At 38.1% G+C, this 15,809-nt stretch overlaps 2 protein-coding genes across 4 annotated transcripts; both read left to right on the forward strand.

The window, feature by feature from the left end:
* Nucleotides 1–425: 425 nt before the first annotated feature.
* Nucleotides 426–7,485, forward strand: msrb2 (methionine sulfoxide reductase B2). 2 transcript variants are annotated; one of them, XM_064330962.1, is made up of 5 exons: nt 426–656; nt 1,899–2,005; nt 3,138–3,214; nt 4,405–4,652; nt 5,975–7,485. In XM_064330962.1, exons 1-4 carry the CDS (start codon nt 539–541, stop codon nt 4,604–4,606), a joined length of 504 nt encoding a protein of 167 aa, XP_064187032.1. In that variant the 5' UTR covers nt 426–538; the 3' UTR covers nt 4,607–4,652; nt 5,975–7,485. The 2 variants fall into 2 exon arrangements, with proteins under 2 accessions (XP_064187032.1, XP_064187031.1); XM_064330961.1 differs by having other exon boundaries at nt 430–656; nt 4,405–4,552.
* A 2,439-nt stretch (nt 7,486–9,924) lies between these two features.
* On the forward strand, nt 9,925–14,759 carry LOC135252639 (uncharacterized). 2 transcript variants are annotated; one of them, XM_064330960.1, is made up of 8 exons: nt 9,925–10,437; nt 11,320–11,428; nt 11,889–12,033; nt 12,200–12,313; nt 12,646–12,790; nt 13,566–13,714; nt 13,884–14,023; nt 14,124–14,759. In XM_064330960.1, exons 2-8 carry the CDS (start codon nt 11,329–11,331, stop codon nt 14,276–14,278), a joined length of 948 nt encoding a protein of 315 aa, XP_064187030.1. In that variant the 5' UTR covers nt 9,925–10,437; nt 11,320–11,328; the 3' UTR covers nt 14,279–14,759. The 2 variants fall into 2 exon arrangements, with proteins under 2 accessions (XP_064187030.1, XP_064187029.1); XM_064330959.1 differs by lacking the exon at nt 9,925–10,437 and having other exon boundaries at nt 10,477–11,428.
* Nucleotides 14,760–15,809: the final 1,050 nt, after the last annotated feature.

Consider the following 15,809-nt stretch of genomic DNA (forward strand, 5'->3'; position numbering starts at 1 on the left):
ATTTGGCAATTAATTTTGGGAAAACTAAAGACTCATGTCCAGTTATATCACATACAGAAATGAATGAGATTGCACTTCTATAATAATAATAATAATAATAATAATAATAATAATAATAATAATAGAATATGACAAATAATAACAGTGATGAGTATTATTATTGTAATTATTATTGTTGTTATTATTTTTTGATGTTGATGTTGATGTTCAGGAACTTTTATTTAGTGTCGATGAGGTACTTTATTGCTTCTTCCAAATGTTACGATAATGATAAATTGGAATAGATATGAATCTTTATCATTAACATCGTACTTAACATTGGAGTTTTTAGTGAGGGTTCGGATTAATTTGCCTGGACCCTGAAATTAGTTTTGGCAGTCCTTACCTCTGCCCTCCACGCCAGGACAGACTGCGAGGGGGCGTCACCGGCCTGTCAAGAGACGCTCTTATATGCATCCGTTCAAGTCCAGCCGGCGGTTAGTGCGAGTACTGTATAGTCAACGTGACCGAAGCGAGCTTACTGTGTGGATTCAGTAAAATGAACATGTCTCGTATTCTCGCAAGATTCTCTTTTCTTGTTTTGAAAGAAACCACTGCTAAGCCTCTGCTGCCATTACGCTGTTCGAGAGTGAGTCGTCCAATCTGTACCACTTCTGGTAAGTGCTTGTATTTCACGCTTAAGTCCGTTGCTGGTTCTGTTTGACCTCTCGATGGCATTTTGCTGCATACGTTTATTATTTGTGATGCATTTCAATTACTGTGAAAATGATTTTGAACTGAATAATATATGATAGCAGTATTCCTGTAGGATTAGATCGTTACCAGATGCCTTCATTTTAAGCTAACTTCCTTCCAGCAATCTTTAAATCTGCACACTGTAAATCCCCACACATTTTCCCTCTGAAATTTTCCCAATGGATTTAAAAAGACCTGGCATTGGCCTATATTTTATATAAATACATTTATATTTAAAAATATTTAGAGTTTGTCTCCACCTACCCAAGCACTCACAGCCATTGCTAGTTCTGAGTTTCATTCACTGGAATATTCCACCATAAAAGCGCGCATCTGTGCTATTTTCCGGTGACTTGCATTTTCCAAAAATAGAAAACAAAGGCCCAATGAGCTTTTGAATTCCTCTCGGACGAGTAATTTAATATATAAATTTTATAGTGGGTTTTCCGTTTATCTATTTTTTCCTTTGCCAGATCGCACAAAAACGAATAAATAAATAAATAATTGCAAATTGCTTATCTGTGACAAAGCTAGAATAAAAGAGTCGAGACGTCTGCTTGGTTGAGGTCAGTGACTAAAAATTTCGGGACGGCCCCTTAAATTCCCTTCCATTTTCAGAATTAGGGCTGTTTAATTAACCTTAGGCTACTAGGTGGGATCATGAGCATTTTGTGGCATGGGCCATGACTATGGGTGAAAATATGGGTCATGGGGAAGGCTAATGACTGTGTGTGAATGCCGGTCATGGGTTAAAATCTACAATCTGTTGTGTTGCATACATAGTTTTACATGGTCGAATCTAATCCGTGAAGTGACAGTGAAAACTATTAAAATGGATTTCATGCTTATTCTTTTTAATCAAGACAGCCAACTCAAATGCTCATAGCATCATTGTTCACCTGTGTAGCTCTTTTTGTCTGCCAGCACAGAACTGATTTTCGATTGGCTATCAATTTTGTCCGTTTTTCAGTTGGTGTACTGTCCTGTCATTGCATGTTCTGATAAGAATAATCCAACATTCTGACATGGTACAGAAGCAAAACAGCCAAAGTGACAACCAAACATGTAATGACATAGGCCTATAACAGGTAATCCAAAGGTCTTCAAAATTTTGTGTTAAGAGACTTTTAGTCCACATCGCCAATACCTAGTTGTGTGTCCAGGACTGAGGTCATTGACGCGTTATGATGAGACGGGCGTATCCACTGACTGGAAAAAGAAGCTGACTCCAGAGCAGTACGTGGTTACCAGGGAGAAAGGCACAGAGGAGGTGAGTAAACAACCCATGGTTTCTGAACATGTTCATTGTTCCCTTCAGAAATGTGTTTGTTTACCTGGGGAACATGCTTCACATGTTTTGCCGGGTATGTTCAATATTGAATTCTGAACATTATTTCCAGGTTCATATTGAATATAGTATTATCTTTGAAATGGAACTAGCATTTAAAAGTCCAAAAAAATACCCTGTATGGTGCCCATTCTGTATTCATTCTATTAAGTGAGATATGCCCATTGAAGTCTGTACATAGCTCATGCATATATGCATGGTCATCACAAATGGTGGGTTACATCATCTCAGTGTGTGTATAGGGATGATACGTTGGTTGATTCTAATTCAATACCTTTAAAAGCTGTGTGGAATTAAAATAGGAGAAACAGCCATCTGCATTTCATTTAAATAATTTATTATGAGAAGCTAGTTGCTAATTTAGTTTTTTTTTCCAAAAGGAGTATCAGGGTACTCAACATCTTGTCTTTTATTTTGGTGATATGACATCATAATTCTGCCTTTAGATGACAAGTGCAATTACACTGGTTTAGGATTTAGAAATGGGTCTTTATAAAGATTATCATTAGTTTACATAGCTTGCTTTTTCATATTGTAAGTCATTTCTATGTGTGTTTTCTGATATTAAGTAAGCAGCTGTCTGTTCGGATCATTTCTGATGTGTAGGACTACGATCTGTTAGATAGCTATTAAAAGTTTGTGCCTCTTGTCCCACATTTTGTGATCACGTGAGGTTTCCTGTGAATCTTTTGCACTCTGGATGCAAGTGTGTGCATGCAACATTACTTCACTATGAATTTCAAATAAAAACTCCCAACGGTTCAGTATTTCAGGCTTGTTGAGCACCTAAATAATGACACTACTAAAACTCAACTGATGCAGATGCTCAAAATGGCTAAACAGGGACAGCTCATTTCACATATTGGCTATCGCATATTAAAGTTGGGTCAGTATCACAGAATGAGCTCTGCCATTGCACTCATTGTCCCCAAAGCTCTGCTTCAATCATTGTAACTGTGAGATTGATGGAAATGTCTGAAAGGGTTTGATATTGCATTGTTTCATAAACGATTTAATAACATTCTCTAAATATTTCTGTGTTCAATCTGTTTAGCCCTTTAGTGGGATCTACCTGAGCCATAATGAGGTTGGAATGTACCACTGTGTGTGCTGTGACACCCCGCTCTTCAGGTAAGCTGCCTCATATCCACAAAGGGCTAAACAAATAAATTAGCATGAGCAGCTAGTCGAGCCTTTGAACAGCCCACTAAAATTTCACACATTCACAAATTAGATGTGCCACTTGGACTCTTTCAGTGCTCATAAGTAGCTCTTGTGGTTTTACTGTGAGGAGGTTATTTATGATTCAGCTATCAGGAACACTAAATTTGACTGTCACTGCAAGCTAAATGACAGGTCTCTCAGGAGAGCTCACTTCTAGTACTCACAGTCACTTTTGTATACAACCCTTCACATTTATTAACAGATGAAGTAATTGGTTGTGATCAATTAACTTGTGCTACCAAACCATAATGTCATATATAAATGTTTGATTGTGAGCACTGGTGAATTTCGTTGCATAAAGGCACTTTGAATTGCTATGTTTAAGTCATGATATAGTCTGTTCCTTCATTAGCAAACTTTTTCCTCATTAAACAAACAAGGTACACACTGTGGAACTTAAGGGCAGGGGTGGAGGTTAATTCAAATGTTATGAATTTGAGTGGACTAAACAATTTCTTAGACACAATTACCATCATTCCTGCTTCAAATGGAAGTCAGTGAACAGTTTGAATATCAGAGGGTTAAAAGGTCATGTGCAGCAATATTCTGGGAATCAAAACCTTATGACTCTTTTCCCACACTTATAATGTCGCACAGCACAGAATGTTTATGCTAACAACAGCTCACAGAATGGGTTCCCCACTTGCATACATAATGCTATGTTGTAAAAGTAGTGGTTGATGTGTAGGGCAAGTGTATGACATTGGATTGTTGCCCCCTGGTGGTACACTTAAGTTTTACAAGCACTTGATATAACTGGTTGTTCAATGATACTGGTCAAGACCTGGCCAATTTTCTGACTTATTTCTTACTTCTACCCACAAATTTTCCCTCTGTCCCACTGTGCTAACTTTTGCTGTGCTACTGTGCTGGCTTATACCTTGGTTTCCCAAGGATTTCTTGAATTTAGAGTTGCAATTTTCTTAATCTAAACATCTGTTATTCAGTTTGTAAACACACAATGATAGATTTCTGATGCTAGATATATTATATTTCCTCTCCAGTCTTCTCTTGATTATTTGCTATGATATTATCAGCCCATTTTCCATACTGAAGAGGAAGAATGACCAAGAAAGCCTTGTTGTCTTCTTGTGTAGCTCGGAAGCCAAGTATGACTCTGGAACTGGATGGCCATCCTTTAACGAGGCACATGGAACATGGGAGAGAGACGAGAGCCATGCCAACATTCTGCGTCGCCCTGACAACTCACTGGGCAGTACTGGGACCGAGGTCATCTGCAAACATGTGAGCAATAGGACCAGAAGTTCAAGACAGGGAAATTATTCCATTCATTTATGAATTGGAATATTAGAGAAAGTCTACTGTTAAAAAAACAAAAAGAATTGTGAGTTTGTGCATATATCCTATACTTTGCAGTTAATGTTTTACTTTTGGCATGCACTTATAAGGATAAGTTACCTTTGCACTATAATATTATTCAAGACTTCAAACAGAATTCAATATATAAGATTCTGAGACCTTAATATTTGCAGCTAAACAAAGGTAAATAAATTTACCAAGTAACTAAACTAGGTAGCTGGCTAATTTGGATGCCTAGCTAGCCTACCTCCATTTCTTTGGGATGCCGGTGGCTATATTTGGGAACATATTGCTTGCTAGCAATGTCTGTCACTAGGAGTGTACTGGTCATTTTATTTTTGAACAATGATTTGGCCTGAACAGTGTGATATAAAAGGTAAACTAGGAAAACTGTGTGACGTAGTCCGTAGGGTCGCTGACAGTCAAATCACACTGCAAATTACATTACATTAGAGGCATTTAGCAGACGCTCTTATCCAGAGCAACTTACACAACTTTTTACATAGCATTTTACATTGTATCCATTTATACAGCTGGATATATACTGAAGCAATGCAGGTTAAGTACCTTGCTCAAGGGTACAACGGCAGTGTCCTTACCCGGGAATCGAACCTGCGACCTTTTGGTTACAAGCCCAGTTCCTTACCCACTGTGCTACACTCCGTCCTCTCTGTGGCCGGGGTTTGACTCCCCAACATAACATGTCCTGCACTGTGATCCCATCTCTACCGGCAACCCTCTTTGCTTACCCACCGTTTGAGTAAAGAGAAAATACACAAGGAGAATGGACTGTACACTCTCCTTTATAAAAGTAAATAAAAGCAGTGAATTTAGAGGACATGAATGTGAATTTCATTCACCGAATCTAATGGCCTGCGGATTTAACAAGGCCATTTAGTTGTATAAGCCATTTGATTTTAAAAAGTTGTATATTGCACTTTTTTTTGTAATGGTTGTTTGGGTTATTTGATTGCATTCTGGGAAGCATTTTATCATTATGTCAAGGACAGCTGTTTGCACTTGAAAATGCAATGTGAGGTGAAAATTGAGGAATGCTGAACATTGCAGAAGACAAATAGCGTTATCATTTCAAATCTTGATCATAATCTGATGAAATAAAACCTGCATTTTTTCATATAACAGAAATTAGGTTGTGCCTAAAGGCCTCATTTGTCTTCACTGATCATACATTGTATATGTCTTTCTCAGATATAGCCATACATGGAAACCATATAGCATCTATAGTACAAAGTGTTACAAAGTATTTAGTACAACAGGTTGAAAATGAATCTTGATATAGAGCACCATCTGTGTCTGTTTAATGTAACAATTTCTCCTTCACTGCAGTGTGATGCCCACCTTGGTCATGTATTTGAAGATGGCCCAGATCCCACAGGCCAGAGGTTCTGCATTAACAGTACAGCCCTCAACTTCAAACCAAGAGCCAAGTAGGCCCCTTGTTTCTCTCCCATTCCAGTAGAAGACTTTCTTGCAGCTTGCTGGGATTGTGTAAATAAGCATGCTGTGTATTGTCATACATGAGCTGAGTCATACTCTAAGACAAGATATCGTGGGCAGGTTTTTCTGTGTGATTGATTTTCTTTGGTGTGTGAAATGCAGCCTTCAACTTCAAGAAATGACCATAAAAGTATATACATATAGGTTTTTTTTTTGTCAAAAATGTTTTCTTTTGCATTACACGTGTATTATAGTTTATAATTTGTTTATCTGAATGTATGTTATGTTCATCTGACATGAATGTGTCCACACACAATATCCCTGCCATTTGTGTTTTGTTAGGAATATTGTGTCTAGATACTGTTTGAGCTGAGTTTGTGACTAGCTCCTTGGCTATGAATAATGTAAAAGTATCATTACACATGTAGGTAATGGGTTATTTTATTCTATTAGAATGTCAGTTTCTAAATTTGTTGTATTGGAAAGATTGTGAACTTGAAAGCGATATACTTTAGCATTTCAATTCATTTAACAGTTTCATAAATCCAAAATAGATAGTCTAAATGTACATTGGAGTCATAGTACATTCATACACTTAAATTCATGAACTTCTCCTGGCCCTTGACTGAATTCCAGAATTGTGTGTTCTCATGTTTCTTAGGTCATATTATGCCACTTTTTTGGACAAACAGTAATTCGGTAACACCTGTTTTAGATGCTGATGTATGCACAATAATGAAAGTCTGTAATTCTACTAGTTAAGGTAGAATTTAGTGAAAGTTAAATAACCGCAACATACTAATGGAAAGTTTACTGAGAAGATAAAAAAGAATATGACATGAGATTAACAGTGCTACGTGATGTAAGCTAATATTGGTTCAATTAGATATTTGTTAAAATCTGTTGCTTTTTAGGAATACCTTTTGTTTAAGGTGTGTGTATATATATATATATATATATATATATATATATATATATGTACTCACCAAGGAATTTATCATTTAATTTATTATGACCTTTATGTATGAAAGCTCTGAGTGTATTTCAGTTTTACCTGGGGTAATTGTAGAGAAGCAAAATAACCATTGCTGTTATAGTTACATTAGTCCCTGGGAAAATGTTTTATATTTATATATATATAAAAAAAAAATTCCAATGGTGTTCGTTCTGTAATGAATCACATACACGCATGCTTTCTCACACATTAAATTTTAACAATTTCAGTGTGCCCAAAATTAGGTGTTACATGATCTTTAAAATATATTTTTGCTTAAATAAAGCATTTTGCACAGTTTTGTCTGGCAGCATATCCTGATATCTAGTCATGATTAAAATATTTTGACAGCAAACCCTGGTTTTTGTAATTTAGTGTTATTAAATAAAAGGAGCATTGCATTACATTGCAGTGCAGTCACTTAACAGATGTTCTTTTCCAGGGTGACTTCACCAGAGTATCTCCAAGATGGCACAGAAGGCCCATTTAAAATAACTGTGGAATCTATGAAATAAATGCCACTGTACAGCTAACCTGTGCCTGTAGCATTACATTGGGAAAGAATGAAAGGGAATGGCTAGAGAGGGCGAGGGGAGCCTTGGTGCAATCTGCAGATGTGGGACTTCAGTCTGTATCGGTAGGATGATAGGGTTTCTACTGTTCTGATTCTGCAATGGGAACTCATTCCATCACCAGGGGACCAAAACAGATGTGACCTGGAAGTGCAGACGTGTGGTGTCAGTCGCCTAGAAGTTGGAGACTGCGGAGGTCTGGCTGGTGTGTACAAAACCTTGTACCAAGGTTTTGAATTTCATGCCAGCTGATGTAGGTAGCCAGTGGAAGGAGATTAGAAGCAGAGTTATAACGCTCAGTCTGGGGTGGTTGTCGAAATTGTAAAGTTGTTGTCCAGCAAATGAAGACAGTGGCACGGTGGTGCAGCTTGAGCGAAAGGTCAAGTAGGGGGGAGGTACTGTTCTAGGAATAACAGTATTTTTCTCAGTTTTTCCAAGGTTAAGCTGTAGGTAATGGTTTTGCTATCCAGTTTGAGATGTCTTGTATACAAGCTGAAATCCACACTGAGACCAGTGTATTGTAGGGCAGGAAGGAGAGAAGAAGTGGTTTATTATTAGTGTAGCAGTGAAAAGATGGACCATGGGAGGAGCTAGCAGAACCAAGAAACTTATAGAGAAAGAGAAGAGGACCAAGGACTGTGCACTGTGCGACAAGGTAATGAGGTCCTGAAACTGTACCCCCCATCCAACCTGGAAGGTGCAATTACTGTCTAAGTACAAAGCAAACCAGTTGAGATATGTTAAATTATCAATTGTAAATAAGCATATAAGCTTAAAAGCCTAGTATTTATTCCGATGGAATGACAAAGCAGACTCAAACATTAATATATCAACTCTGATTAATTACAGGGGCTCCCATCCTACAGAAAGATTGTAAAATCTTCTGAATATGGACCAAAGTCCTGGAGGTTTTTGAGATAACACCAGATCAACAACTGATGGTGAACGGGAATTGCTTCTGTCCCTGACCTAGAGATAGCAGTGCAATATCCATACTAATAAATAAACGATAGATAGAAAAAATGCAAGTTAATGAGTTAATTTGCAATAGAGTTAATGTAAGGAACCCTTACTTTCATTGCCTTTAATTTTATATAGGCATAGGCTTATCAAGACCATGGTCTTGGTAGGGAATTATTCAGAAAAAGTAAGTACCAATGCAGACCACATTAATGTGTTTGGGCAGATCTGAAGCAAACCAGAGGTACATGATACAAAATAAAAAATGTATATAAATGTGTAAATATCCAAAAATATAGATCAGGGGTCCTCTGTCTTATCCAAAAGGCTGGTGTGGGTGCAGGCTTTTGTGTCAAACAAGCAATTACACCCCCGATTCTACTAATCAGCAAAAGACTCTTGTGGTTGATTAGTAGAATCAGGTGTGCAACTCCTTGCGTGGAATGAAAGCCTGCAACCACAGACAGTAAAAATGTCCAGTGTCCCCAATGGGAACCAAATGTTATCTGTTAGAGTTGAATTAACACTGTTAAGAGTTGAATTAACACTGGACATTTTATTGTGCACCAGGCTTTTCTGGATATGTTTGAGGACCCCTGATATACATGTACCAGAAAGATATATGTTTTATAAATTAAAAGTCTGTTTTGTTATTTTAGGCACCAATTAAGATAAAGTTGTATAATCCGGAGAGGTTTTGCCATTTTCCTTAAAGCACTTGTACCTTTTATGAGCATCTGTAAAGATAAAATAGCCTACAATTTAAATACTATTTTTTTATCACTGCACTTTTAATTTAAGCTTTTACTTGCAGTTTATGCAAATAACATTGTTTAATTATTTTTCTCTCCAGCATAAATGGTAACAATGCTACCCCTAATTGTTTTAAAAGCTGTCATGTTCATTCAGGGGGCGACACTAGCAGGCACTAGAGAGTCAAAGATAAGAATGAAAAGAGCACAGAACAGCGTGGTAGCAACAATGCAATGAATGAGAGGCATGGCTGAACTTGAATTGCACATGTGCGGTTTTAACTTCACGTGCTATCAATTCAAGGCTTTGCTCGCTTTTTTGTATAACCTTCGATGACAAAATGAACGGTCTTCACGGAGAGTTCAAGCTTTGCAATCTCTACCATACAAATCACGTGGTTAATCATTGAAACGGGCACGTGAAGGACAGCAGTGTTATTCAACACCAGGCATTATTCAATCACGTTATGAAACAATAATTCATCGGCAGTGCACTCTAAATACAACATCTGTTCTGTTGTCTACATTATAAATGATAAAAGAGCTCTAGAAAGGAATTCGATTTGTTTATTGTAATGACATTTTAATTTTTTTAAAAAAAGAGAACATTTCACAGGGGATGTGAAATGTGCCATGGAATTTTCAAATCATTTTCACCCTGATAGAAATGCAAAAGAAAACCTTACATTAACTTTATATATTTGAAAGAAAAAAAACCACATCATTCAGTTGTCCATTTCCAGTAGGCTACAGTATTTACATGGTCATCTCATTTGTACTTGGTCCCTTCCATTTCAAATCAAAAGGCTATGAAGCATGTGAGGCATGTAAAAAATGCATTTACAGCAGATGCAGGATATCTCAGCCATTTTTTACTTTGTTTCTGATAGTACTGTACACGTGACCCATAAAACTGGAATGCTCCTTTTATGAATCAGTGCCTTCCCCTTACAGTGATAATAAAAAACAGAATAGCATGTAATGTGTGTGGAAGCCCCTCCTTGAGGAGAAACGCTTGAGTTCGTCTTGCATTCCCATCTGAGTTCTCTCTAGCCACACTGACTGTGAAAAACGGTAAGCCATCCTGTATTCCACGTTCAATTAGAATTTAGGTTTTTGCTTGTCATTGTAACTTTCATTGTGTGAAAATAGAATACAAACTGGTGTAGTCTCTGTAGTGTTTTGTCTGTTTCAGATAGTTGAGTTCATAATTCATGGCTGCTTCTAGATGTGGATGACTGAAGAAGGACTCCAGATAACAATTGTTATTACAGCAGTTTCCATAGGAACTTTCTTTGTGCATGAAAACACTGTTCTTTTCTTTGAAATTTTGGTAATGTTATCACGCTCTATGATTGGGTGCAGTATATTATCCAGTATGAGGTTCTATAGCAAGTAAGGTGAAAGTCACAGACAATATTTACAAATAGCTGAATATCAGACTCATTGATAAAGAAGATGTTGTGTGGTATACACATACCAAAATGAGGTAGGGTAGGTATGACAGCAGTTAAAAGGATGTATAGAAAATATGAATGAATGTAATTCTTTTAAATTTAATGAGTGCATATCAGGAGTGTTTATCTGTGTGTTAGACCAATAATGTGAGAATGGACCAAAGGTGTGTGTATGTGTGTTTGAGAGAGGGTGAGAGAGAGAGACAGAGAGAGAGAGATTGTCAGTGCGTTCCGGGTTTGTTTCTATGGGTGGACTGAATGTTTGGATGTTAGATAATGTGTGTACAGGAATGATAGGGTGTGAGTACATATTTGAGGAGCATGTGTGCGAGAGTGCATGTGTCAGAGTGTAAGTTACTCTGTTAAACATTACCATACTGCACCTGCGCAACTAACTGTTACCTTATTTCTACCCAACATCCTGTGGGTCCACCTGTCTCAGGTAACTCAAGACTCAGTCCATCTTTATTCCTGGCTCAGAGTCGCTATATTTTTGCAGGTTGTTACCATGGGGGACCACAATCCTGCTCGAGTGGCTATGCTAGTGCTTTCATTGCTCATTTATGTTATTGTTCTGGCATTCAACGGAATGGCGGGACCTGGGATTGGTAAGCTTTCTACTCACCTGAATACAACTTGATTTTCCAAGACTATGAACTGCAGATTGATTGGTGTTGCTTTCAGTATATGAGAATGGTGATTTTAAATTTAAATTCCACAGCAGAAAACATGGTGTCAAGCCATTTATAATCCTTCTGTAAGCAAGGACCACACTTACCACTGTTGTTAGTGAACCCTGACAATGTTTTATAATTTACTGTGTGTGCCGTGCTAGATTGCTGGTGTTTTTTCTCTGTTTTGGCCAGAGATATCCATACAAAGAAAAAAAGGCCAAAGATACAATGAGTTACTCAATTAGTTGCACACCTAAATAAAATCTGTTGACTAATTAGCCTTCTTAACATTAAGTCACCTCTGTTACTAAAACATAAACGTAGTGTCATTTTTTTTCACGGAATGCTGTCATCTTTGTCCAGAACACAAACAGCCTGCCTGCCTTTTCTCTAGGCCCATTTGTTCAAACCACAAAGAACGTGTCAGACATATATGACACAGAAATCACCCCATCAGGTTGGACATTCTCGATCTGGGGCATCATTTACACCTGGTTAACTGCCATGCTCCTCTACATCTTCACTGGCCTTTGCAGAAGGTATGGATGAACCCTTATCCAACTCAGTGACAGGGCACAAGAAATTGGCTAATGAATGTTATTTTTTGGGCTTATTAGTGGCGCCTTTGTTTATATTTTGTAATGGTTCTTAAAAAAGAAAATGTTTTTATGTTTTATGTTACAGTCTGACTTGCTTGTTTTTTAGGAATGCTTATGGATGGGTGTATTGTAGCCCTGCTGTCCTGCCCTACGGATTCTTCGTATCCTGGCTCATAAACATGACTTTAAACATTATCTGGCTGATCCTGTGGGACAGAGAGTGAGTTATCCAAGCTGCTTGGTCTCAGATGCAACACTGAAATGTTCAGTGAAAGAACAGTTTAAAAATGTAGACCTTCTTAACTTTGACAGGCAAAGTTAGCAAGGCTACAGCAGCAACACAACATGCCATGTATAATAATTGTATACTATGCACTGTAAACATAGGTTGTAGTTTGGAAGCTGGAATTAGCAATGAACTGGGTATATAGTACATTTTTTGTGAATCTTTCACTTCATTCATTCTACTATATTAGTGTACTAATACATGCACCCTGTTAATATTACAAGATGGCAGAATATAACAATAACTTTTTTTGTTCACTCTCAAAGACTGATGATACCTGCACTCGTTGTGCTGGCGTTGGTTGCATTTACAAACTACCTGATGGTCTTCTTCTCCTGTCATGGGCTTCACGTGTATGGTGCCTGGCTTAACAAGTATCACAGAGTGGATCTATGGTGTCTTCGTGTGCTGGTGAGATTATACACATGTTTTTTTAAACTAAATTGTCATGTTTTTATGTTATGTAGGGTACCTTGTCACTGTAAGATTTCAACCACACTCTAAAGTAGCTCTTCTGTAGTGATGTGTGACCACTGTCCATTCCTGTGTTATTGGATAAAGAGTATAACGGCCAGTGGTGTACAACCTTGGCTCACTGTATGTAGGCTTCCTGGATTCTCCTCAAAGGGTTACAGGATATGAAGTACACATTGAAGTTTTCCTATCAGTAGTTCTGCCTCTTGATTTATTGCTGCGATTCCTACACAACATGAAAGGAGCACTGCAGTTCCTATGGCACACTTTCCTGCATGCCAGTGACTATTTTGCACCAAACAGACAGCCCTGCAGGATAGCTAGCTCCATTTTGAAAAGATGTATTCTTACTGTGAAATATCCTGTGAGCTCACTGCATATTGGGGGGAACTAAGACAGTGGTAATCTGAGAAACCCTGAATGACCCCTGGTGTCCCACTGCTGTAGAAACTAGGTGATAATAGTTAATGACATAGCCATGGTGCAAGCCTGTGAGGTCTTAGTTGCAGGGCCCTGTTTACAGTCATACTGAATGTCTTTTTCCTGAGCCTATGTTGAAATAATTTGTCATCAGGCAAAATACAGCGGTCTTGCATGCTGCAGCTGTTGCACAGCTGTTTTAATGCCTGAGACAATGCAGTAATTGTAATGATTAAAGTTTCTCGAAAAGGCGAATGTCTCTGTTTTTTTATGTCTGTTCTGCAATGTATAGGTACAGAATGGCATTTGCGTGTACACAACATGGACCTCGATAGCCACGTTGATCAACTTCAATATTGTGTTGAGCTATGAAGCGGGGGTGTCCAAATCGGACGGAGGCACAGTGTGCCTCGCCATTCTGCTAACAGAGGTCATCACTTGGTAAGAGCACCTGAAAAATGGTTTGAGCTTTAGACATCTGTATGCGTAATTGTGCGCATATGTGAACGGTAGGTGGATAGGCATAAAAGAAAATGTGATATATTGTGTAATTTGCCATTTTTTCTCCAATATGATTTAAATGAAAGAACCAAATTGATTGTATTCTCAGGTTTGTTCTGGAAAACTTTGTTGTGGAGAAGCATGTTCGCTACATCCTTACCATATATCCAGTGGTGATTATGGCTCTGGCAGGAAATATGACCAAGAATTACGATAGCGCTGCGCCAAGCCGGAATGGCATTCTCATCGGTAAATTACTTTTGAAAAATATTTATGAATGGCTCAGTTGTAGCTCGCTGTGCTGAGTTAATGCATGTTCTGCTTACCCTTGATATGATCATTTTCTCAGCGGTGCTGCTGGCGCTGGTTTGCACGCTGTTCCTCGTGCGAGTTGCCTTGGTGATCTGGCGACACCTGAAACAGCCGCTCTACCGAGGCGAGGCCTCGAAAGGAGCCATGTCACCGATGGAGATTGCTGAAAAGCAGAAAAAAATGTTCACTTAGGAGAAGTGTGCACGTCTCTATGCCTGTACTTGCTGTCTTACTGTAATTCATTGCGTTAAAGTTTTGCTTAGATGAATCGCTATGTTCTAGAAGAGAAATCAACATGTCAACGGAAATGTCTAATGTGATATTGGCTTTTCATCTGAAATTATACAGAAGGTAAATGTTTCAAACAAGGTATGACATTTTAATTTGTGTAATTTGTTAGTTGAAAATGCAATGGTTGTTTATATAGATGAAAATGATATCATTCAAGACCTTTTCCATTTATGTGGGGAAAACAGGCTAATTTCCCTAATGATTTCTAAAGTCTAATTAGATTCATTCTTACTCATTATTTATACATGATTTATGTTTGCACACTCTTTGAAACAGTTAATGGATTTTCAGTTGTATTTAGTCTGGAAACACTGCACAATTGCATTTAGGGTATGTGCCTGTTATAGCTGCAGCAAAATGAATTCACAATGTTTTCTTCCTCCTTTCTATCTTCCTATGAATTGCACAGGAATGTTCCAACAAGACCAGGTTAAAACCTAGTATATGGCTGGACCAGCCGACCAATGGTGTGACGTCATAACTCGGGTGACCAATGGTGTAGCTTCATCACTCAGTCACAGACATTTGCCTTTGTAGGGCTGGCCCCACTGTTGCGGTCCAGCCAAAAATGATTTGCATTAATTCTGTTGTCAATTTATTATTTAATGTTCATGAATGAATGTGAGGTGATTGTGTGACATCACTTTAGCACTACATCACTGTCAGTAAAGGGAGTTGAAACAGTTGGTGAAGTAATTTGGCCTGTTTAACTGGTGAAATTCACAGACTAATGCCATTAGTACATTGGAGGTGAGACTATGTGGCATACTCAGCATCTAGGATATGTTTATGTTTATTTTCTATGTTTATAAAAGAGGACAGGTAAGAAAGAAGACATTATCCAGACCAGCGTGCATTTGCTGTACTTTTGATCCAGATAGTGTGTTTTGCAGCTATGAAGGCTGTTAAAACACACCCCAACATCTCTGCACGGTTGCCTTGTTGATAAGCAACTGGTGTGTTGCTGTTGCTTGGGTTTGCCTGCATCACAGTCAGACCCTGGCAACCAAGATACCTCATATTGTAGGCAGTTGTAAATGATTTTATGGCAGAGTAAATAGCAAAACCTCATATTACATGCAACTCTTATCTGACAGCAGTTCAGGACACAATTCTTATCTCGATTTGACAATATTTTACTTATTGGATAAAATGTTCATTACAATGTCATAGAATATAGAACTCTCAGCTCCTGGAATTTTTTGCACGTTCCTGAGACATAGAGGTAGTTGGAAACATCCTTTTTTGTGAATGAAGTCCCTTTGTCAGAGCACTGGTGGGAGGCACTAGACATGGTGAGGTGGGGGCCTTTACAGGTACCTTCAAATATCTGTATTGCTATTTCCACCTGAATTCAAGCTGGGCACGATTGGCTGCAATGCTGAACAAATTTTCGTGAAACACGGAACAAATTTTGCACATGTGGTGCCTG

Source organism: Anguilla rostrata, chromosome 4, assembly GCF_018555375.3.
Source record: "Anguilla rostrata isolate EN2019 chromosome 4, ASM1855537v3, whole genome shotgun sequence".
Classification (NCBI taxonomy): domain Eukaryota; kingdom Metazoa; phylum Chordata; class Actinopteri; order Anguilliformes; family Anguillidae; genus Anguilla; species Anguilla rostrata.